The sequence below is a fragment of the Schistocerca cancellata genome, chromosome 1 (assembly GCF_023864275.1).
Source record: "Schistocerca cancellata isolate TAMUIC-IGC-003103 chromosome 1, iqSchCanc2.1, whole genome shotgun sequence".
Lineage (NCBI taxonomy): Eukaryota > Metazoa > Arthropoda > Insecta > Orthoptera > Acrididae > Schistocerca > Schistocerca cancellata.
In genome coordinates this window covers 653557671-653581581 of record NC_064626.1, presented here as the reverse complement: position 1 = coordinate 653581581, position 23911 = coordinate 653557671, and the positions used below count along the sequence as shown (strand labels likewise).

The following is a 23911-nucleotide window of genomic DNA, read 5'->3' as shown; positions in this document are numbered from 1 at the left end:
CTTACAAGTTCTAAGGTACTTCCGTCTTTTCACCCTGCATGCAAAGGTGGTACCAGTTCTGTATTGAAACAACTGGAGAAGTGAAAATGGAAACTGTCTGCATGCTTTTCACAGAAACTGAGTCAGTACACAGACCTAAACCAGCCTCTCTTTTTCAGGAAGAAATGTGAAGCAGAAAAACATCTTCCAAACTTTTCTGAGGGCATCAAACCACAACATCCTCAATAGGAAGCACCACCAAACAATCAGAGTATCAAAGTTAGGAAGGACTATAAGGCTTCCATCTTGATTTCTGGAGCAAGTCATCTCTGCGCAGAATTAATGAACTATCACATCAGACACCGTAAACACTTTCTTGTAACAAAGTTGTATCTTTATCACATTCATAGCATTTTAACTTGATGTTTCTGTACCTTTTCTTTGTCATTCCAATATGCTTATATTTGTTTTGTTTTAACGTGATGTTGACCTTTTGTAAGAAATGGTCTTTACCACCGTGTGTTAATTCGTAACTCTGTCACTGATGGGAGAGAAGTGTAGAGATAACAATAATAGAAATCTGAACAGAACATTTAAGATTCATGAAATTGGCAAGACCAACAAAACAACAGAGGATGTTTGAGAACAAAAGAAAAAACAAAAGTGAGAGGGGGGATGACATTTTGTGATTAGCAGTTTATATTAGAAACCATTAATAAATACTGTTAAGCAACATTTTTTGTGCTCCATAAACTGTATGACATTACAGCTGTTATAAACTCTAGCTCATTCAGCAACATATCCTGCCACCTTCTTGGACTCTGTTTACATCAGCCTATGCCTGGAAAAATGTTTTGAGTGCAATGAGAATGTTATGGAGCCACAGACAGTTATTTTGCAGAAATTAAAGAACTGCACTTCAGCAATGAAATCTAGCCATTCAAAAAATACAAACTATTGAAACTCCAATAGGGATTTCATGATGTAGGAAAAGACAGGCTGCTACTTACTGTAAAGAAAGGCGTGTTAAAGCTGCAGACAGGCACAATTAAAAGGCACTTACATATAGCTTTCGGCCACAGCCTTTATCAGTAGAACACACACACACACACACACACACACACACACACACCTTTCATACACACGAGCAAGCACATCTCATGCACACACGACCACTAACTCTAGCATCTCAGGCCAGAATGCAACTATCATATGGGATGTAAGCAGCAATCTAGATGGGGCAGGTAAGGGGAAAGGAAAGTAGTGTTCAGTTGGGGAGAGAGACAAACACTGTCTGGTGCAGCAGTTACTAGAATGCCAACAGGTGCAGTGTCGGAGGCTGTGGGGCAGGGAAGTGGGGAAAAAAGGAGAGGAGTGGGGAAAGATGGGTGGATGCGTCAACAGAGGTGGGTGGATGCGTCAACAGAGGCCCTTCCCCAAACATTTCCCCTGAGTCAATCTTCCTGGTCAACCCTATGACTCCCCACACACTCACCTATATGCTCCCCAAAATCCACAATCCAACAATCCTAGACACTCACTATGGCAGGTTATTGTGCCCCCACTGAAAGAATTTCGGCCCTCATTGAACAACACATCCAAAAAATTGCCTGTAATCCAGCCTCCAATGTCAAAGACACCAACCATTTCCTTCAGTGACTCTCCACCATCCCCACACCTTTACCTCCTCAATCCCTACTTGTCACTGTTAACACCACCTCCCTATACGCCAACACCCCTCATGCCCTTGGTCTTACTGCTATTGAACCCTACCTTTCCCAATGTCCTTCAGACTCCGTACCCACTACCTCATTCCTCATACACCTTACTAACTTTATCCTAGTCCACAACCACTTCTCTTCTTGAGGGAAGATACATAAACAAATCTGCGGCACAGCCGTGGGCACCCACATGGCACCCTCCTATGCCAATCTTTTTATGGGCCATCTAGAGGAGACATTTCTAGCCTCCCAAAACACCAAACCCTTAGTCCGGTTTAAGTTCACTGATGATATCTTCATTATCTAAAATCATTGCCAAGACGCCTTATCTTTGTTCCTTCACAACCTCAACACCTTCTCTCCCACCCACTTCACATGGTCCTCCTCAACCTAGTGTGCCACCTCCTACCCCATCAGGTGCTCGGCCACCTGTGAAAGTAGCCACGTCATTTACCAGCTCTGCTGAAATCATTACACAGGTTTTTAGATTGGTATGACTACCAACCAGATGTCCATCAGGATGAACAGCCATCACTAAACTGGGGGCCAAGAGCAAACTAGATCACCCCGTGGCACGGCATGCAGCTGAACATAACACATTTTATTTCAATGGGGTCTTCACCAGGCGAGCCATCAGGATCCTTCCCTACCACCAGCTATTCTGAACTGCACAGATGGGAATCATTCTTACAACACATTATTCTTTCCCCTACCTCCCTGCCCCACAACCTCCTGACATTGCACCTGTTGGCATTCTGGTCCCTGCACGTTCCACCAGAAAGCGTTCATCTCTCTCCCCACCTGTACACTGCTATCCCTTCCCCTTCCCCTTCCCCTTCCCCTTCCCCTTCCCCTTCCCCTTCCCCTTCCCCTTCCCCTTCCCCTTCCCCTTCCCCTTCCCCTTCCCCTTCCAGAGTGCTGCTTGCATCCCACATGATAGTTGCATTCCAGCCCAAGATGCTGGAGTCAGCCATCATGTGTGCATGAGGAGTGCTTCTTTGTGTGTATGAATGGTGTGTGTGTCTCTCTTTCATTGATGAAGACTGTGGCTGAAAGCTATATGTAAGCATCTTTAATTGCACCTGTCTGCAATTTACCTTGTCTTCTTTACAGCAAGTACCAATCTGTCTTTTCCTACATTGTTGACTCTCAAAAAATACTTCAGGCAACTGCAGTCAGCTTAAAAAAAAGTAGGTGCATTTTTGTGGTAATAAGAGTCATTTTATGTCAGGCTGAGAGTTTTGAATGTTTTGCTCAGTGGCAGTGCTGCTTCTTAAATGAACTGGGTCAATTGAAACACTACATGCTAATTTAGTATTTTTATTTCCTGATCTTTTACTGTTACTGAGACAGGCTTGGATTATCCTGCAGCTTTTCTGCATGCATTGTCCAAATATACTTCCTCTTTTTTTCTGTTCAAGGATGTCTCAAAACATTCACCATTCACTCCATATTGCTTCTAATATTCTTCATCTCAGTTACTATGTGAAAGTGTCTGCACCAAACAAATGAATCAAGAAAATTTATTATTTTTATTATGCTGACCTAACCATCAATTATTGACCAAGCATTGTTTGTTTAGATGTCTGTATTATTAACAATACACAGCTTGGCAAGCAAGTGGATAAATATCAGATGACAGATCCATAGGTCTCAAAGTTCAGTCCTCAAATCATCCTAGTATTTGTGTAACTTATCTCTCATTTCATCTCTGACAATGGTTTCTTCATGTGAAAAATGCCAAGTTAAACTGTGGTCTTGCAACCAAAGTTTAAGACCCCATTTGCAATAGGATGACACCTAGTGAAGCACTGTGCTGTTCAAACCAACCTCATTGTTGACTTTGCAAAACAAGCTATGAAGTTAATGTACAGATAAACAGCCACAGGCCATGTATTGTTTGACTAGTTTAACTCATCAGACAAGAGCATCCTTTGATATTCACTGCCCTAGTGGCAATGCATTAGAAGATTTAAAGCACCACTCGGCACCCTCATCAGCACAATGTCAATGTCATTGGCATCAGGGCAATGAATACCTGAGAATGCTTACATATGATAAATGAAACTAGTAAAATAAATCAAATAATATGCAACCTGTGCCTGTTTATCTGTACATTAATTACAATGGTGACAGTGTCCCCTGCAAGTGATACCTGTGTCTGCTAAAACTGTAAAGTGTTTCACAATGTCTGTGGTCGTTTCATTTGGAAGAAGTGGCTGAACTTGAATTTTAATCATGAAGAAGATCACAAAAACGACAACATTTGATACGTACCTTTTGTGTGGCACATACAGCAATGAATATATTGCTCCTAGAATGCAGCAGGGATACAATATGTATGATAAATATCTCATAATTTCTGCATCAAATTCTTGGGTCTTCTGTTCAGCAGCAGATGACCCTTTTGACGTGAACCTCAAGCAAGGTAAATGTAACTTACTAAATGTTACTTCCACATAAATAACCTTCTGCGCTTTCCATAGCTGCAATCATTTCATTAAATTAAAGGTGGGTATATATAAATGAAGCATAAAATATAAAGTTACACGTTCATTAAAGTCTACATTAGTACCTCAATTACTGTTGCAATGCCAGAGGGAATCAGGACTAGTAATGATGTCTTTTCATCCATCATGTATAGAAACACAATAATGTGGCTGAAAGCTCGCCAAACTACTGTTCTAACTGACAAGCCAGCAAAGTTTTGTTTGTGGCGCCAAAATGTGACATCATTTTTGAAAGCTAAAAAGTCAAACAACAGCTGCAAAGAATTTATAGTTTTCTTGAACATCTTTACCACACCATACATATACATATATAAATATATGAAAAAATGCATGTATTGGTTTTACTCACATGAACAGCAGCCACAAACACAGTAATGCAGAGGAGATACATATTTGTATCGGCAAATATTCCTTTTACCTCATCTACATCCTTTTCATTAAAACCAAAAGACATTAATGACCGTAAAGCAGTTTCAATGTGCTGCATCACTCTATAAAATGAGAATAATTGCAGAATCACAGTAATGAATGTCAGAATTATGTATCCAGTGTCAGAATTTCTATCATTTAAGAATTCAAACGTACCTTAACAATGCCCATTTAAAGAACTTACATGGTTATTACTTTAGAAGATCTGCAATACTTAAATTGACTTGCTGGAATCATAACTGTTAAACATGAAAGCTGAACCAAATATTTGAAACAATCCCTTCTGTAGGCTTTTCTTAATTATTTGTTTATAGAGTGGCAACAGTAGGCACAATATAACACATTCAAAATTGCTTGCAACTGTGCATTTTGTCTCCCTACAGTTGAGCATTCATTAACAATGGCAGTAAGGGAATGCAATGTACAAGTGTCAGTCACCCAATTTATTCATTAACCTAAGATGTAAAGCTAACAACAAAGCATTAATTTTATTTAGATTTTATGTATTTTGAAAGTATCTATATCCTTAGGCCAACTCAGAAAATGAATAAATTTAATTTAGAACTAAAGAACTTGTGAAAGTCAGGCAAACGTCTGAAATACAAGGGGCATTCAATAAGTAATGTAACACATTTCTTTCACGGCCAATTTTAGTTGAAAAAATACAGAATTTGTTGTGGGACATCTTGGATTATTCTTGCTTCAGCCCCTATAGTTTCATGAAGTTTTGATAGCTGGCGGCTCTAACCATACACTTCAGCATGATGTCTGCAAAAGAGGAGTGTTTCAAGCACACAGCTGCCACTGACTTTCTTTTGGTTGAAAACCAGAGCACTGCAGATACTTATAGGCATTTCCAGAATGTTTACAGAGACCTGGCAGTGGACAAAAGCATGGTGATCAACTTAGGAAAGTGGAATGCTCACAATGACTGTTGTTGTTGTTGTTGTTGTTGTTGTTGTTGTTGTTGTGGTCTTCAGTCCTGAGACTGGTTTGATGCAGCTCTCCATGCTACTCTATCCTGTGCAAGCTGCTTCATCTCCCAGTCCGTACTGCAGCCTACATCCTTCTGAAGCTGCTTAGTGTATTCATCTCTAGGTCTCCCTCTATGATTTTTACCCTCCACGCTGCCCTCCAATATTAAATTGGTGATCCCTTGATGCCTCAGAACATGTCCTACCAACAAATCTCTTCTTCTAGGCAAGTTGGGCCACAAACTCCTCTTCTCCCCAATTCTATTCAATACCTCCTCATTAGTTATGTGATCTACCCATCTAATCTTCAGCATTCTTCTGTAGCACCACATATCGAAAGCTTCTATTCGCTTCTTGTCTAAACTTTTTATCGTCCACGTTTCACTTCCATACATGGCTACACTCTATACAAATACTTTCAGAAACGACTTCCCGACACTTAACTCTATACTCGATGTTAACAAATTTCTCTTCTTCAGAAATGCTTTCCTTGCCATTGCCAGTCTACATTTTATATCCCCTCTACTGCGACCATCATTAGTTATTTTTCTCCTCATAGAAAAACTCCTTTACTACTTTAAGTGTCTCATTTCCTAATCTAATTCCCTCAGCATCACCTGTCTTAATTCGACTACATTCTATTATCCTCGTTTTGGTTTTGTTGATGTTCATCTTATACCCTGCTTTCAAGACACTGTCCATTTTGTACAACTGCTCTTCCAAGTCCTTTGCTGTCTCTGACAGAATTACAATGTCATTGGTGAACCTCAACGTTTTTATTTCTTCTCCACGTCCGAATTTTTCTTTTGTTTCCTTTACTGCTTGCTCAATATACAGATTGAATAACATTGGGGAGAGGCTACAACCCTGTCTTACTCCCTTCCCAACCACTGCCTCCCTTTCGTGCCCCTCGTCTCTTATAACTGCCATATGGTTTCTGTACAAATTGTAAATAACCTTTCGCTCCCTGTATTTTACCCCTGCCACTTTCAGAATTTGAAAGAGAGTATTCCAGTCAACATTGTCAAAAGCTTTCTCTAAGTCTACAAATGCTATAAACGTGGGTTTGCCTTTTCTTAATCTAGTTTCTAAGATAAGTCGTAGGGTCAGTATTGCCTCACGTGTTCCAATATTTCTACGGAATCCAAACTGATCTTCGCCAAGGTCGGCTTCTACCAGTTTTTCCATTCGCCTGTAAAGAATTCGCGTTAGTATTTTGCAGCCGTGACTTATTAAACTGATAGTTCGGTACTTTTCACATCCTGCTTTCTTTGGGATTGGAATTATTATATTCTTCTTGAAATCTGAGGGTATTTCACCTGTCTCATACATTTTGCTCACCAGATGGTAGAGTTTTGTCAGGACTGGCTCTCCCAAGGCTGTCAGTAGCTCTAATGGAATGTTGTCTACTCCTGGAGCCTTGTTTCAACTTAGGTCTTTCAGTGCTCCATCAAACTCGTCGTGCAGTATCATATCTCCTATTTCATCTTCATCTACATCCTCTTCCATTTCCATAATATTGCCCTGTAGTACATCACCCTTGTATAGACCCTCTATATACTCCTTCCACCTTTCTGCTTTCCCTTCTTTGCTTAGAAATGGGTTTCCATCTGAGCTCTTGATATTCATGCAAGTGGTTCTCTTTCCTCCAAACATCTCTTTAATTATCCTGTAGGCAGTATCTATCTAACCCCTAGTGAGAGAAGCCTCTACATCCTTACATTTGTCCTCTAGCCATCCCTGCTTAGCCATGTTGCACTTCGTGATTTTTGAGACATTTGTATTCCTTTTTGCCTGCTTCATTTACTGCTTTTTTATATTTTCTTCTTTCATCAACTAAATTAAATATTTCTTCTGTCACCCAAGGATTTATTCTAGCCCTCGTATTTTTACCTACTTGATCCTCTGCTGCCTTCACTACTTCATCCCTCAAAGCTACCCATTCTTTTCTACTGTATTTCTTTCCCCCATTCTGGTCAATTGTTCCCTTATTCTCTCCCTGAAACTCTGTACAACCTCTGGTTTAGTCAGTTTATCCAGGTCCGATCTTCTTAAATTCCCAACTTTTTGCAGTTTCTTCAGTTTTAATCTATAGTTCATAACCAATAGATTGTGGTCAGAGCCCACATCTGCCCCTGGAAATGTCTTACAATTTAAAACCTGGTTCCTAAATCTCTGTCTTACCATTATATAATCTATCTGAAACCTGTCAGTATCTCCAGGCTTCTTCCATGTATACAATCTTCTTTTATGATTCTTGAACCAAGTGTGAGCTATGCTTAAGTTATGCTCTGTGCAAAATTCTATCAGGGGGCTCCCTCTTTCATTTCTTCCCCCCCCCCCCCCCCCCCCCCCCCCAATCCATATTCACCTACTATGTTTCCTTCTCTTCCTTTTCCTACTATCGAATTCCAGTCACCCATGACTATTAAATTTTCCTCTCCCTTCACTACCTGAATAATTTCTTTTATCTCGTCATACATTTCATCAACTTCTTCATCATCTGCAGAACTGTTGTTGTGATCTTCAGTCCTGAGACTGGTTTGATGCAGCTCTCCATGCTACTCTATCCTGTGCAAGCTTCTTCATCTCCCAGTACCTACTGCAACCTACATCCTTCTGAATCTGCTTAGTGTATTCATCTCTTGGTCTCCCCCTACGATTTTTACACTCCACGCTGCCCTCCAATACTAAATTGGTGATCCCTTGATGCCTCAGAACATGTCCTACCAACCGATCCCTTCTTCTGGTCAAGTTGTGCCACAAACTTCTCTTCTCCCCAATCCTATTCAATACTTCCTCATTAGTTACGTGATCTACCCATCTAATCTTCAGCATTCTTCTGTAGCACCACATTTCAAAAGCTTCTATTCTCTACTTGTCCAAACTATTTACCGTCCATGTTTCACTTCCATACATGGCTACACTCCATACAAATACTTTCAGAAATGACTTCCTGACACTTAAATCAATACTCGATCTTAACAAATTTCTCTTCTTCAAAAACGCTTTCCTTGCCATTGCCAGTCTACATTTTATATCCTCTCTACTTCGACCATCATCAGTTATTTTGCTCCCCAAATAGCAAAACTCCTTTACTACTTTAAGTGTCTCATTTTCTAATCTAATTCCCTCAGCATCACCCGACTTAATTTGACTACATTCCATTATCCTCGTTTTGCTTTTGTTGATATTCATCTTATATCCTCCCTTCAAGACATCATCCATTCCATTCAACTGCTCTTCCAAGTCCTTTGCTGTCTCTGACAGAATTACAATGTCATCGGCGAACCTCAAAGTTTTTATTTCTTCTCCATGGATTTTAATACCTACTCCAAATTTTTCTTTTGTTTCCTTTACTGCTTGCTCAATATACAGATTGAATAACATCGGGGAGAGGCTACAACCCTGTCTTACTCCCTTCCCAACCACTGCTTCCCTTTCATGTCCCTCGACTCTTATAACTGCCATCTGGTTTCTGTACAAATTGTATATAGCCTTTCGCTCCCTGTATTTTACCCCTGCCACCTTTAGAATTTGAAAGAGAGTATTCCAGTCAACATTGTCAAAAGCTTTCTCTAAGTCTACACATGCTAGAAATGTAGGTTTGCCTTTCCTTAATCTTTCTTCTAAGATAAGTCGTAAGGTCATTATTGCCTCACGTGTTCCAGTATTTCTACGGAATCCAAACTGATCTTCCCCGAGGTCGGCTTCTACTAGTTTTTCCATTCGTCTGTAAAGAATTCGTGTTAGTACTTTGCAGCTGTGGCTTATTAAGCTGATTGTTCGGTAATTTTCACATCTGTCAACACCTGCTTTCTTTGGGATTGGAATTATTATATTCTTCTTGAAGTCTGAGGGTATTTCGCCTGTTTCATACATCTTGCTCCCAGACGGAAGAGTTTTGTCAGGACTGGCTCTCCCAAGGCCGTCAGTAGTTCCAGTGGAATGTTGTCTACTCCGGGGGCCTTGTTTCGACTCAGGTCTTTCAGTGCTCTGTCAATCTCTTCACGCAGTATCGTATCTCCCATTTCATCTTCATCTACATCCTCTTCCATTTCCATAATATTGTCCTCAAGTGCTTCGCCCTTGTATAGACCCTCTATATACTCCTTCCACCTTTCTGCTTTCCCTTCTTTGCTTAGAACTGCAGAACTAGTTGGCATATAAACTTGTACTACTGTTGTAGGTGTGTGCTTCGTGTCTATCTTGGCCACAATAATGCGTTCGCTATTCTGTTTGTAGTAGCTTAACCGCACTCCTATTTTTTTTATTGATTATTAAACCCACTCCTGCATTTCCCCTATTTGATTTTGTATTTATAACCCTGTATTCACCTGACCAAAAGTCTTGTTCCTCCTGCCACCGAACTTCACTAATTCCCACTATATCTAACTTTAACCTATCCATGTCCCTTTTTAAATTTTCTAACCTACCTGCCCGATTAAGGGATCTGACATTCCATGCTCCGATCCGTAGAATGCCAGTTTTCTTTCTCCTGATAACGACGTCCTCTTGAGGGTCTATGGTCTTCATCTCAGTCTAGCTTTATCAATGCATATCCAGATTTCAGTTGGCCTCACTCAACTGTGACAGTTGTAGACATATTAGGGCGTGTATAACAACTCTGAAATACTGCGCTGATGGTGTTGCACTTTTTTTTTTTTTTTTTTTTTTTTTTTTTGTGTGGTTTTAGGGCGCACAACTTCAATGGTCATTAGCGCCCTGACTACTCTAAGAATGCAATGCGAGGCACAAGTTGACAACAACAACTAAAAGGGATAACACGATAAAAGACAGACTGACAGGCATAGGATTAAAAAACAGCATCATCAAATGTCCTTAGAGAGGTTTGTCAAATTGATAAAACGAAGAACACGAGCTGCTGCTCGTGGGTCATCCGCTAAAATGGCATCGAAAGTACTTGGCAGGTTAAGATCTAGACGCAGTGTGTTAAAATCTGGACAGGACACTAAAATGTGTCAAACTGTCAGCAAGTGCCCACATGGGCAGAACGGCGCCGGCGCAGCCGTCAGCAGATGGCGATGGCTGAACCGGCAGTGTCCAATTCTTAACCGGGCCAACACTACCTCCTCCCGCCGAGAAGGGCGTGAGGAGGACGTCCAAGCCACGGGAAGAGGTTTTAAGGCCCGAAGCTTGTTGTCAGTAAGTGCAGCCCAATCGGCATGCCACAGCGATAAAATGCGCCGACAAATGACCCTGCTAAAATCGGACGAAGGGACACAACAAGAAGCTGTCCGAGGCTGGAGGACCGCAGCCTTGGCCGCGGCATCTGCAGCTTCGTTCCCAGGGATACCGACATGGCCAGGAACCCACATAAAGCTAACCGGAGAACCGACGTCCACCAGCTGCTGAAGAGAGCGTTGGATCCGGTGTACGAAAGGGTGAACCGGGTACGGATCACTGAGGCTCTGGATGGTGCTCAGGGAATCTGAGCAGATGACATAAGCAGAATGTCGGTGGCGGCAGGTGTAAAGAACAGCCTGGTAGAGGGCAAAGAGCTCAGCTGTGAAGACCGAACAATGGCCATGGAGCCGGTATTTGAAACTTTGTGCCCCGACAATAAAGGAACACCCGACCCCGTCATTGGTCTTAGAGCCATCTGTATAAATGAAAGTCATGTTGATGAACTTCGAACGAAGTTCCAAAAAACGGGAGTGGTAGACCGAACCGGAGGTAACCTCTTTTGGGAGCGAGCTGAGGTCAAGGTGAACGCGGACCTGAGCCTGGAGCCAACGTGGTGTGTGGCTCTCGCCCACTCGAAAGGTTGCAGGGAGTGAAAAATTAAGGTGTTGAAGGAGGCAACGAAAGCGAACTCCAGGGGGTAGCAGAGCAGAGACATACAACCCGTATTGACGGTCGAGAGAGTCGTCAAAAAAGGAACGATAAGACGGATGGTCGGGCATTGACAGTAGCCGACAGGCATACCGACAAAGCAGTATATCGCGCCGGTAGGTGAGTGGCAATTCGCCAGCGTCAGCATGAAGACTCTCTACGGGACTAGTATAAAATGCTCCGATCGCAAGTCGTAAACCCCGATGTTGTATGGAGTTGAGGCGGCGTAAGATGGATGGCCGTGCAGAGGAGTATACGAAGCTCCCATAATCCAGCTTGGAGCGGACGATCAACCGATATAGACGAAGTAGGACGGTTCGATCCGCTCCCCACGACATACCACTGAGAACACGGAGGACATTTAAAGAACGGGTACAACGGGCGGCCAAATATGACACATGTGGAGACCAGCTAAGTTTCCTGTCAAATGTAAGGCCTAAAAATTTGGTTGTCTCCACGATTGGGAGAGCAACGGGACTGAGTCGTAAGGACGGTGGGAGAAACTCTTTGTAGCGCCAGAAGTTAATACAGACCGTCTTCTCGGCAGAAAAACGGAAGCCATTGGCGACACTCCAGGAGGAAAGACGGTCAAGAGAACGCTGAAGACAGTGCTCCAGGACATGTGTACACTGCGCGCTGCAATAGATGGTAAAATCGTCCACGAAAAGGGAGCCTGATACATCAGCTGGGAGGCAATCCATTATTGGATTGATCGCGATGGCGAAGAGAGCGACGCTCAAAACTGAGCCCTGTGGCACCCCATTCTCCTGGCGAAAGGTGTCGGACAGGACAGAACCCACACGTACCCTGAACTGTCGATCCATTAAAAAGGAACGAATAAAAAGAGGGAGGCGACCGCGAAGGCCCCATGTATGCATGGTGCGGAGAATGCCCGCCCTCCAACAGGTGTCGTAAGCCTTCTCCAAATCAAAGAACACAGCCGCGGTCGGGCGCTTCCGCAAGAAGTTATTCATAATGAAGGTCGACAAGGTAACCAGATGGTCAACAGCAGAGCGGCGCCTACGAAATCCACATTGTACATTGGTAAGTAGACGTCGAGACTCGAGCAGCCAAACCAATCGAGAGTTAACCATTCGCTCCATCACTTTACAGACACAGTTGGTAAGCGAGATAGGTCGATAACTGGAAGGCAAGAAGGCAAGTGCTTGTCCTTCCCCGGCTTAGGAATCGGGACAACAATAGACTCGCGCCAGCATGCGGGAACGTGTCCCTCAATCCAGATGTGATTGTATGTACGAAGAAGAAAACCTTTACCCGCAGGAGAAAGGTTCTTCAGCATATGAATATGAATAGAATCAGGCCCTGGAGTGGAGGACCGTGATCGGCCAAGTGCGGTTTCGAGTTCCCGCATGGTGAATGGGGCATTATAACTTTCACAATTCAAGGAGCGGAAGTTAGGTGGCCTAGCCTCCTCTGCCTGTTTGCGAGGGAGGAAGGCAGGGTGGTAATGAGCGGAGCTCGAAACCTCTGCGAAAAAGCGGCCGAAGGCATTGGAGACAGCCTCAGGGGCCACAAGGACGTCATTCGCGACCTTCAAGCCAGAAACTGGTGAGTGGACCTTAGTGCCAGATAGCCGGCGCAGGCTACCCCAGACAACAGAAGAAGGAGTAAAACTGTTGAAGGTGCTTGTGAAAGCAGCCCAGCTGGCTTTCTTGCTTTCTTTGATAATACGACGACACTGAGCACGTAATCGTTTATAATTGATACAATTCGCCACTGTAGGGTGGCATTTAAATGTGCGTAAAGCACGTCGACGAGCACGTAAAGCGTCTCTACATGCTGCGGTCCACCAGGGGACCGGTACGCGACGTGGAGAAGAAGTAGGGTGAGGGATGGAATATTCAGCAGCAGCGAGAATGACTTCCGTGAGGTGTGCGACCTGACGATCGCAGCTTGTGAAGGTTTGATCCTGAAAGGTCGCCCTGGAAGAGAAGAGCCCCCAGTCTGCCTTGGAGATGGTCCAACTAGAGGAGCATGGAGAGGGGGTATGCTGCAGGAGATGGATAACACACGGGAAGTGGTCGCTCGAATATGTATCAGAAAGTGCATACCACTCAAACCGGCGTGCAAGTTGGGGAGTACATATAGAGAGGTCTAAATGGGAATAGGTGTGAGATGTGTCCGAAAGAAAAGTAGGGGCGCCAGTATTGAGGCAGACAAGATTGAGCTAGTTGAAAAGGTCTGCTAACAAGGAGCCCCTCGGGCAGGATGCTGGAGAGCCCCAAAGGGGATGGTGGGCATTGAAGTCTCCAGTTAACAAAAATGGTGCAGGTAGCTGAGCAATAAGTTGCATCATGTCTGCCCTGGTAACGGCAGATGACGGTGGAGTGTAAACGGTACAAAAGGAAAACGTAAAAGTGGGGAGAGTAATGCGGATGGCAACTGCCTGCAGGCCGGTATGCAACGTGATGGGATCGTAGTAAATATCATCCCGGACCAGCAACATAACCCCTCCATGAGCTGGGATACCTACCACAGGGGGTAGGTCAAAACGCACAGAGGTGTAGTGTGCCAAGGCAATTTGATCGCATGGGCGTAGCTTCGTTTCCTGGAGGGCTACGACGAGCGGACGGTGCAAGCGGAGCAGCAACTTCAAGTCCTCTCGGTTGGAGCGAATGCTGCGAATATTCCAGTGAATAAGTGCCATCGTAAGAAAAGGAAGATGAAAGAAGGGGTCACCTCGAAGGCCGCTGAGGGCCTGGCTTCGAGCGAGCACTGCCGCCGCTATCAGTAGGCGGACAATCATCGTCCATTGGGTCTATAGGTTCATCGGCCATCTCGGGAGGATGGCCGGGAGGGGGAGCTTCTTCCGCCGGTGAACGGCCAGATGTACGGCTACCAGCGGTGCGGCCAGGCGAAACGGATGATGGCCTGGGGCGGCAACCGCTGGGTGGTGCAGGAGAAGAAATGCGCCGTGGCGGAGAAGGAGAACTGTGCTTCCTATGAGCCTTTTTGGAAGGACGTTTGGTGGAAGTACCGGTCGAAAGCTGGGAGGTCGAGGTACGTAGGAAGTCTGCACGGGATGGTTCCTTCTTGAAGGCCCGTGCATCTGACTTCGGGGTCTTCGTCTTAGCAGAAGCTGATGGAAGGGGCTGGTGTCTGTGGGTTGATGGGAGGAAGAGGAGACGTCGACCGCGCGATCTTAGCACTGGCCGAACGGACGACCGTGGTGCTGAAGGTCAGATCGCATGTCTGGGTTGCTACCTCCCTGGTAGTCCGAGGAGAGGCGAGGACAGTACTGTATTTCCCCGCTGGGAGCAGCGCGGGCTTCCTACTAGCCAAGAGCTTGCGAGCAGCCGAGGTGGACACTTTCTCTTTGACCCGAATTTCTTGGATACAGCGTTCTTCCTTATAGACAGGACAGTCGCGGGAGGATGCGGCATGGTCACCCTGACAGTTCACACAATGAGGAGACGGAGGTGGACAGTCACCCTCATGGGCATCCCTGCCACAAGTGACACATTTAGCCGCATTGGAACAAGACTGTCGAGTGTGATTGAAACGCTGACACTGGTAGCAGCGCGTAGGTGTCGGGACATAGGGGCGAACAGAAATAACCTCGTAGCCCGCCTTGATGCGCGATGGCAGCTTAACACTATCGAAGGTCAAGAAAAGTGTCCGGGTCGGTACAAGGTCATTGTTGACCTTTTTCATGACCCTATGAACAGCCGTCACGCCCTGCTCAGCGAGGAAAGATTGAATCTCCTCGTCAGTCAATCCGTCGAGGGAGCTAGTATAGACTACACCACGAGATGAATTCAAAGTTCGGTGGGCCTCCACCCGGACAGGGAACGTGTACAGGAGTGTGGCCCGAAGCAGTTTTTGTGCCTGAAAGGCACTCTCAGTTTCCAGTAATAAGGTACCGTTATGCAACCTGGTACAAGATTTGACAGATCCGGCTATGGCATCTACGCCCTTCTGGATAACGAAAGGGTTGACAGAGGAAAAATCCTTTCCGTCCTCAGATCGAGAAATGACGAGGAACTGTGGGGCATGTGGTAGTACTTTTGTCACTGGTGGCTGGTCACATTTCCGTTTTTGGGCAGAAGTCGAGAGAGATGGAGTAGAATCCATTGCGGAGGAATCCCCCATGATTGCCAGCGTCTCCGATGGCGCGCTCCTTCCTTGTGGGGACCCTCTCAGAGGGCACTCCCGCCTTAGGTGAATGTTTACACCTCAGGTCACACCTCCCGAGAAACAGACGGAGGGACCAATCGGCATGGTCAGAAGGTATCAGCTCAGGCAATCACCCCTCCCCGGGCCTGGCCTTTACCAGGGGGTACGCGCGTGCCTTACATGTCTACCCAGGGCGGGGAATTACGCGTTACCCCGTCACCGGCTACGCGTGCGAACACGTGGGTCGGCCTTCAGGCACGCACAGGGAGGAAGGAAGAAGAGGAAAAAGAAGAGAGAGAGGGAGAAAGAGGACAGACTGTCTCAAACGCCGAGGCGGAGACCAGAGAAGGCAAGGAGAAGAAGGCGATGAGAAGGCAAGGAGAAGAAGGCAATGAGAAGAAGGCAAGGAGAAGAAGGCAATGAGAAGAAGGCAATGAGAAGGCAAGGAGAAGTCAAGGGAAAGAGTAAGGAAGACAGTGAGGTGGAGAAGAACAAAGAAAGGAACCAACAAAAGGAAGGAAGAAACGAGAAGTGAAAAACCAAAAAGACCACAATTATAGGTCGTGGAACCGTCCGTCTCCGGACGCAGGCGCTAACTACCCCCGTGAGGGGGATGGACTCCTTTTAGTCGCCTCTTACGACAGGCAGGAATACCTCGGGCCTAGACCCGCAGGGGGGGGGGGTGTTGCACTTACTAGCCAACATCTGAATCTGCATATAAAAGGTCATTGTAGAACTTTCATCTAATGTTTCTTCCAGTTTCTGTGAGGGGTGTCTTAAAACAACACAAACACATCATATTTTCTTTATTCATTAAAGTTGTCACAAAAATGCAAATGAAACTCTCCTTCTCCATGGCAATGCAAGGCTACACAGACATTTGTGTGCCCGACAGCAGCTCACAAAACTTCGATGGATTGTTCCTCCTCATTCACCCAACATGCAGTATCTTGCACCTTCTGACTTCCATCTGTTTCATCCAATAAAGGATGCACTTTGGGAAGCAGAACGTGGGCAATATGGAGGTTATCGATGCAGCAAGACACTGGCTCCGATGGTGACCAGAAGTGGGCTATCATGCTGACATGAAGGCACCTCTAGTAAGGTGACATAAGCCATTACACTGGATGGAGATCATGTTGAAAATAGGATTTTGTAACAAAAGAGTGAGTAATAATATGGTGTATTGGAATCCTGAATAAAATCAAGCTGCTTTCAGAAAAAAAATGTGTTGCATTCCTTACTGAACCTCCCTCATAATTTATGGAAGTGTGGAGAAAACTATCACCAAGGAATTGTAATGATGTAGAAAACCATCACCAAGGAATTGTAGTGATGGAAAAATTATGACAAGTTTAAAATCAAACAAAAGGAAAGTTAGAGTTTGAGATCAATACTGTCTAATACATACATCAAAAAGGTTAATATTGATTTCAAGCTTTTGGACATGTTACTAATTATGTCACACAACAAACAGCATTGAAAAGCTGAAACAGCTCGAGAGAAGAATCAATGAATGTTTTTACTTTTACAATGTTTTCATGCTCATATTTTGAAATACTGAACAATGGCAATCCACCTGTATTAACATCTTTCCTACCATAGCGATCTGAGACACCGACAAAAAACTTCTGATATATCTTTAGGCATACTTTGGTACTTTTAAGAAAGTCTCCAAGTTTTAGACAACATTTCAACTCACAATTTATTGATGCTGCAGCTCAAGACACGTCACACCTCTACATAACATAACTTCAAGAGCTGCCATGGATAATTTCTGAAATGTCTGCCTCCTATTGCCATGTTTTTCCAGCTTAGGAAAACTTTATAGTATTGGATATTTTGTAGTAATTAATACAAGACTTTCAAGTGCAACTAGTATCTTACAGATCTACTGCTGCTGAAGTTTTTACTCCACTTTCTTCAATAAACTAACATTCCTTTCTAAGAAAATTACATTTTTTACACATGTGCAAAATACACGCAAGGCCTCTCTGAGCAAATACATTATGTATTTATGCACCTTATAAGTGTCCTTACAACTATAGATGTTCATACCTTAGTTTTCCAGTAGATACAGGAGCATATGCTAGTGTAGTCATCATAATAGTATCATTCTTGCCGATGACAACTAGATCACGTAAGCGATTGTTGAGGAAATCATACTGAATTATTGGAAGGAATTCTCCCCGAGAGTTCAAACTGTAAAAAATAAAAAGGTATAGAATGTGATAACTGTAATAACATCACATACAATTGAATGCATTGAGAGTGAGTTAGCTCTTCCTAGGATGGGACTGAAAGCTACTGATCAAAAATTTCACAAGAGACAAATGCAGAAAAATGTTGCTAAAAAAGTGAACCAATTAATGACACAAGTCATAAAGAATTATTAAGTGAAAGTTGACTCCTCCAGCCGGTTTCATTTAAATCACACACCATCCTGTGTAAGATAACAACAGAGCACCTATATGCCTCAAGTGCCAGGATCTAAGGAGAAATCATGTGTCCAACATCACAGACAAGTCACTGTCATCTGTCAGTAAATATATGGAACTTCTGGTATGTGTGCAAAGATGAATCAAGGCAAGCTATTCTAAGAAATGCATGATAAGAATTATCCCTCTACTCTAAGATATTCCAAGTACCAACAGCCTAGTTGCTTAACTGCGGAAAGTTCATAAATTAGACATAAACTCAATGTCAAGCTCTAAAATCTAAGAGAGACTGTGCAGCTAGTGTAGCTCAAGTATGTAATATAGTGTTACAGAAAAATTTCCTTACAGACAGCGTCCAACAAAATAACTGTGATTTACACTCGAAAACATTGTACAGTTTCGTCCATAGGTGTGGAACGACTCTTCTAAAACAAAAACAGGTTGCTAAACAGAAACTAAAAGTCAAGTTCTGTGAGATGGGAAAGAGGGAAAATCTATGTTGCTATGCTACCAACATAACAGCCTTTTCAGAAGCCATTGTCTTGGGCGAAACTCATAATTTTCAAAGTGACAAGATTCATATGACATATGAAACAGATGGAGAAATACACAAGAAAAAACACTGATATCTTTCATTTCAGCATAGCTTTATTCATTCCCAAGTTATGTCATGTTTTTTGCGTAACAAGGCAATGCTGGTGAAAACAAATAAAGGCAATAGTTGATGTTCCTGAGATATACTGAGTCACACTTTTATCTATGATAATGATGCAGGGTGAAGCAATGTATTAAGATCTGTAGCACTGCCAGAATTCAAACCCACGTTCCCGCTCCCTAGACAGATGCGTTACCCACTGTGCCACACTGGTACTGCAGCTACCATAGCTGCACTTATTACCTAGTACATCTCCCTCCCAGATACAAATTCTTCATGCCCCAGTCCGTACTGGACAACTTCTGCAATACTCATAGAAGTATAGAAGGGGAATATCAATGGGCTGAAGTGTAAATTGGAATTTGTATCAGGGAGGGAGACATACTAGGGTAATCCATGCAGCTATGGTAGCCGGAGTCCAAGTGTGGCACAGCAGTTTGCATATCTGCCTAGAAAGCAGGAGACCCACTTCAAATTCCGGTGCTAGTACAAATTTTAATTCATTGCTTCAGCCCATATCATTATCGCAACAGGAGATGTTTGTCATGTCCAGCGGTCTCTAAGGTGGTAGTTATCTGCTTCATCCATTTCTCATGGAATTTATCCAAAGTATGTATCCAAATGCAAGCACAAGAAACAACAATCTCTTCTGAGTTGTGCAAGGTTTTTTATCTTCACTGCATACACAACTATCTTCACTGCATACACAACTATCTTCACTGCATACACAACTATCTTCATATTTTTACACTATCAGAAATCCAATGGACTTAATTTCGAGATACATGATGGCCAGTCCACCTGACGCCTAATACCTATCCACCTCCTGGAAAACTGGATATCCAGATATGCCAGGAGAGAAAGCATACAATGAGATTAGGCAACATTGTGATGAAAGAAAGATGGAACTGTCCTGTCTTGAGACAACATCAAATATTCTTGTAACAACTGCAAATAATGGGCTGTTACATGAAGAAGGACCCAACAATAGAAAACCCCATATTCCATCACTTTCGATGTGCCAGTTATCTTTTATGGACACATTCAGTGAGGATTGACACCTGACCAGTGACTGTGATTTTGTCATTTATATATATATGTTATATGTTCTTTTCGTCATGTCTGGAAGAACAGACTATTTTTGATCCTGCAGTCACTATGAAACAAGACACAAAGGAATTAAAGACTTTAGCCACCAGTGAGCACTGATTTAAATCAATGTGGAAAGTTGAAAATTTATGCCGGACTGGGATTCAAACCCAGGTTTCCTGCTTATTAGGCAAACATGCTGACCACTACACCATCTGGACACAGTGGTCATTGCAAATGCACGGACTACCCTATCATATCTCCTGCCAGACACAAATTTTCAATTTATCGACACATCACAACTGCATGGACTATCCTAGCATGTCTTCTGTCAGACCCAAATCCTCAACTTACCCACACATTACTAATGTAGTGCCCCTTGCCCATTATCCTCAATTAAGAGGCAGGAGACTAGAGCTCGAGTTCCTGTCTGGTACAAAATTTAAACTTTCCCCATCAATTTAAATCAATGCCCACTAGCAGCTAATATTTGTAATTCCTTTGTGTCTTGATCATAGTGTCTGCAGGATCAAAAACTGTGTCTGCTATTTCAAACATGTCCACAAGAACAGACACCACTTAAATAATTAAGGGGCAGATGATATCTTCATTGCAGATGCACACCAAGCTCAATCTCTTACGGGCATCAGCAAAATTCTGCAAGTAATGAGGATAATGGGCAAAGGGCACTACATAAGTAATGTGCGGTTAAGTTGAGAATTTGGATCTGACAGGGGATATGCTAGGATGATCCATGCAGTTGTGATGGCCAATGTGTACGGATGGCACAGTGGTTAACGCATCTGCCTAGTAAGCACGAGACCTGGGTTCGGATCCCAGTCCGGCACAAATTTTCAATTTTCCCCATTGATTTAAATCAAAGCCACTGGCAGCTAAGGCCTTTTAATTCCTTTGTGTTCTGTTTAGTTTTGTTTCTCAGTTCACATATAAATTGTCTTTATCTGTAAACAGTATGTCATAGGACAAACAATGGGTTTCATCCAGCTCGTGTGTCACCTATTCTGCAAACTGAACAATCTGGATTATCCTTGGTGAGATCATGTAATATTTACATTTTAAACAGATGCCATGTATGAGTGGCCATTGTCTGTGTGCGGAAGATACCAGTTTCTTGTGAGATGCGAAGAGTACTGAACTCTGGACTCTTACTGAAAAATGCATGAACAGCTGTTGATAACCATTTTTGATCATCTAGCTTTATGTTTGTCTGTGGTAGAGGCAGTTTCATGGAATTTTGCAAATGGTTAACCACTGTGGTTTGAGTACTGGGTGCTCTGTTTGGGTGGCATTGGATAAAATCCTCTGCACTAGCATGCATGCTTCTACCTCCTGATATCAACAGAATCTCAGTGTGACCGCTTCTGTTAATGCCATCAGCTTTCATGTCACCTGTAACGAAGAAACCCTGATCAGAACTGGAGAACAGAAAATGTTATGCTCAAACAAAATGCACCATTGTTTGTCTCAAGTAATTCTCTATTTGTTTGACAAGTCCGGTGCCCCTCTTTCCACTTGAAAATTACAAGTTGTTTCCAAAATGAGCATCACTGTTTCTCTATTATTCTTTCTTTCTTTTCTTTATTGTCATTTGTCTTTGTACTGTGTTACTTAACATAGCCTCACAGATCTTCCCCCTCTCTCTTCTCACAATGACTGACTCCAAATGTCTGTTTTTCCGAATGTTTTGTTAGAAGGGTGGGCCCACACTTATGAAACACCTTTTATTACAGTTTTTCACCTTGCTTTCAACAGTGATCCAACAGAAGCAGTATCAACATTCCTCCATCTATCTACCAGTCAATCAGTCATTTTCCACTGCTCCATAACATTCATCAGTTAGAATTAGAGTAGGCTATGCAGTGGCCTCTTCAGTCATCAGGACAGCATCGGGTGAAGTGCAGTGGTGAGGATCTGTCAGACACCCACAAGCATTCATGAAATATTACTGCCAGTTTACACATTTACTAACAAGTACAGTGTTTCCTTCCCCATATCATTGGCAAGAAGGCAAACCAGCAGAGCATTTGTCAGGCACTATTTGCTGACACAGGTGTGCCTCATAGTGTTGATGTGATCGTTAACATAGCAGATGTTACATCATGAATTGTTGTTGACTCAAAAGTGCTGCAGATATAGCCAGCAATACCCAGTGGTCTGCAGCTCCGCTAACTGATTTCCAGGGTGTTCTTGTGGAAGTCAGAGACAATCCCCAGGAAAGGTGCCCAACAACCCTGCACAAAGTATGAATATTCATGAAAAATTATGTCATGGCCTCTGTGGAAGAGAACGGCCCATGATGCCAGTTGATTCTGCTAATATCTGTGAGTCAGGGGGGACAGCAATTGACGTGCCCCCCCCCCCCCCCCCCCCCCCCCCCCCCCTCCCAGAGAACAATGGTGATTGATCAGTTTGCCAGGGACCATCAGTGAGGTCTGCAGGGGCTTGGTGTTGGGGGGCACCCACATCTCCCAATTGTATCTTCCCTAAACATTGTCCTATCCATTTCCAATGCTTAAAAGCTTTTGTGTTTGCACATTTCACTTTTTGCCAAACACCTCACAACCTTTACAAAAAAACTTTCTCACTGATTAACAGTTATTAGCTTCAGTTTTATCCGTTTGAAAGGCAAAGGCTTTTTCCTACCATATATTACCTTAGACAGCAAAAGGCCAGTAGCTGTGTGCACTTTGGAATGACATGCAGCAGTGATGTACTAAAGGTACACATCCCAGTTGTGATTACTATTCACATAATAACCTAACTTCTCAGAAATATTGCAACGAACTGTTTCTGTTCTCCATACACTGAACTCTTACCACTCTCCCACTGGTTTGAGGGCTGAAGGGGGCTTGCTCTAAATTTGCAATTATGAAGCAAGTGGCACAGCTGTCTCATCAGATCAGACATAAAATCAGTGCCCTGACCTGTGATTAAAGTGTATGGAACACTAAATGGCAGCAACCAATTACCATTGCTTGTGCTGATCAGGAATTTCAGTCATTGCTATGAACTATCAGAAATGGTCTGTTATGGTCAACACGTACCAATAAGCTACTGGTGTTCAATGAAATAAAATGGATCTAAAATATCTTGTTTTATCATATGGGGTGGTTTTGATGTTTCTGGTAATCTTTGTAATGGAACTGGTTGGTGACTGAGGTCAGCCTGTTGCTCACAAGGTACACAGTTCCTAACATATTACTTGACATCCTGTTCCCTAGCCCTTCAAGAAAATTTTTCAGCCACCATCAGTCACAACTGTTCTGAGTGCCATGACCTGCGAACATATGGTCATGTGCTTGCTTCAAAACTTCATCCCAGAATGACGCAGATACCACCAACTCTAGTCTGCACTTTGTTGTTCTCCACAATAAGCCATTGTGTGACAAACTGTGGCTGTGATCTGAATGCCTGACAGTCAGCATCAGCTGTCTGTGCTCTTTGCCACTTGGCAACACAGTTGTCCATCACTTGCAGAACTGCAATTTTCCTTTTTGAACTGTCGGTGTTACCATGCTTTTTCTCTGGATTGGGCACCATGAACACAGTGTGATCCATCACTTCCTAAAATTTTTGGCTTTATAAATAACAATAAAAGTAAGAAACATATCCTTCTCCACAGTGGAATAATTTTGCTCTGCTTTGTTCAGTTGTCTGGATGCGTACACTACTGGTTGTTCCTTATTATCGATACTCTGAAACTGCATCACAGGCCAAATTGAATTTCTTTTCAAAGTTGGGTAATACTAAATCTGGATTCAACATTAGCACCTGTTTCGAGGGTGTCAAAAATTTATCTCACAGTCAGTGGACAATTCAAATTTCGCTCCTTTTCTGAATAAACAGTTCAAAGGCTCGGCAATCTCAGTAAAATTCTTTATAAATTTTCGATAATAATTACAAAGGCCTAAGAATGATAGCAACTGTTTCGTTGCCTGAGGAAGCAAGAAATCACAAACCACCGACACCAACCACGGATCGGTTTTTACACTTTGCTGCCTGGTCACATGAAGATAATTTAATTTTGTTGCTGGAAAGTGACATTTATCAATAATCAGTGTCAGACATGCTGTTCTAATTCTCTTCTTAACATATCTTCCAG

The 23911-nt window shown here is 43.3% G+C and overlaps 1 protein-coding gene across 1 annotated transcript in view; it reads right to left on the bottom strand.

Moving 5' to 3' along the window:
- Positions 1 to 23911, bottom strand: part of LOC126183487 (cleft lip and palate transmembrane protein 1-like protein) — a 182639-nt gene that overhangs the window by 40766 nt on the left and 117962 nt on the right. Inside the window, exons 5-8 of the mRNA XM_049925519.1 lie at positions 17665 to 17808; positions 4560 to 4701; positions 4276 to 4464; positions 3978 to 4186 (exon numbers count right to left, since the gene is read on the bottom strand). Of these exons, the coding sequence (XP_049781476.1) occupies positions 3978 to 4186; positions 4276 to 4464; positions 4560 to 4701; positions 17665 to 17808 (684 nt within the window). The remainder of the gene's footprint in view (positions 1 to 3977; positions 4187 to 4275; positions 4465 to 4559; positions 4702 to 17664; positions 17809 to 23911) is intronic.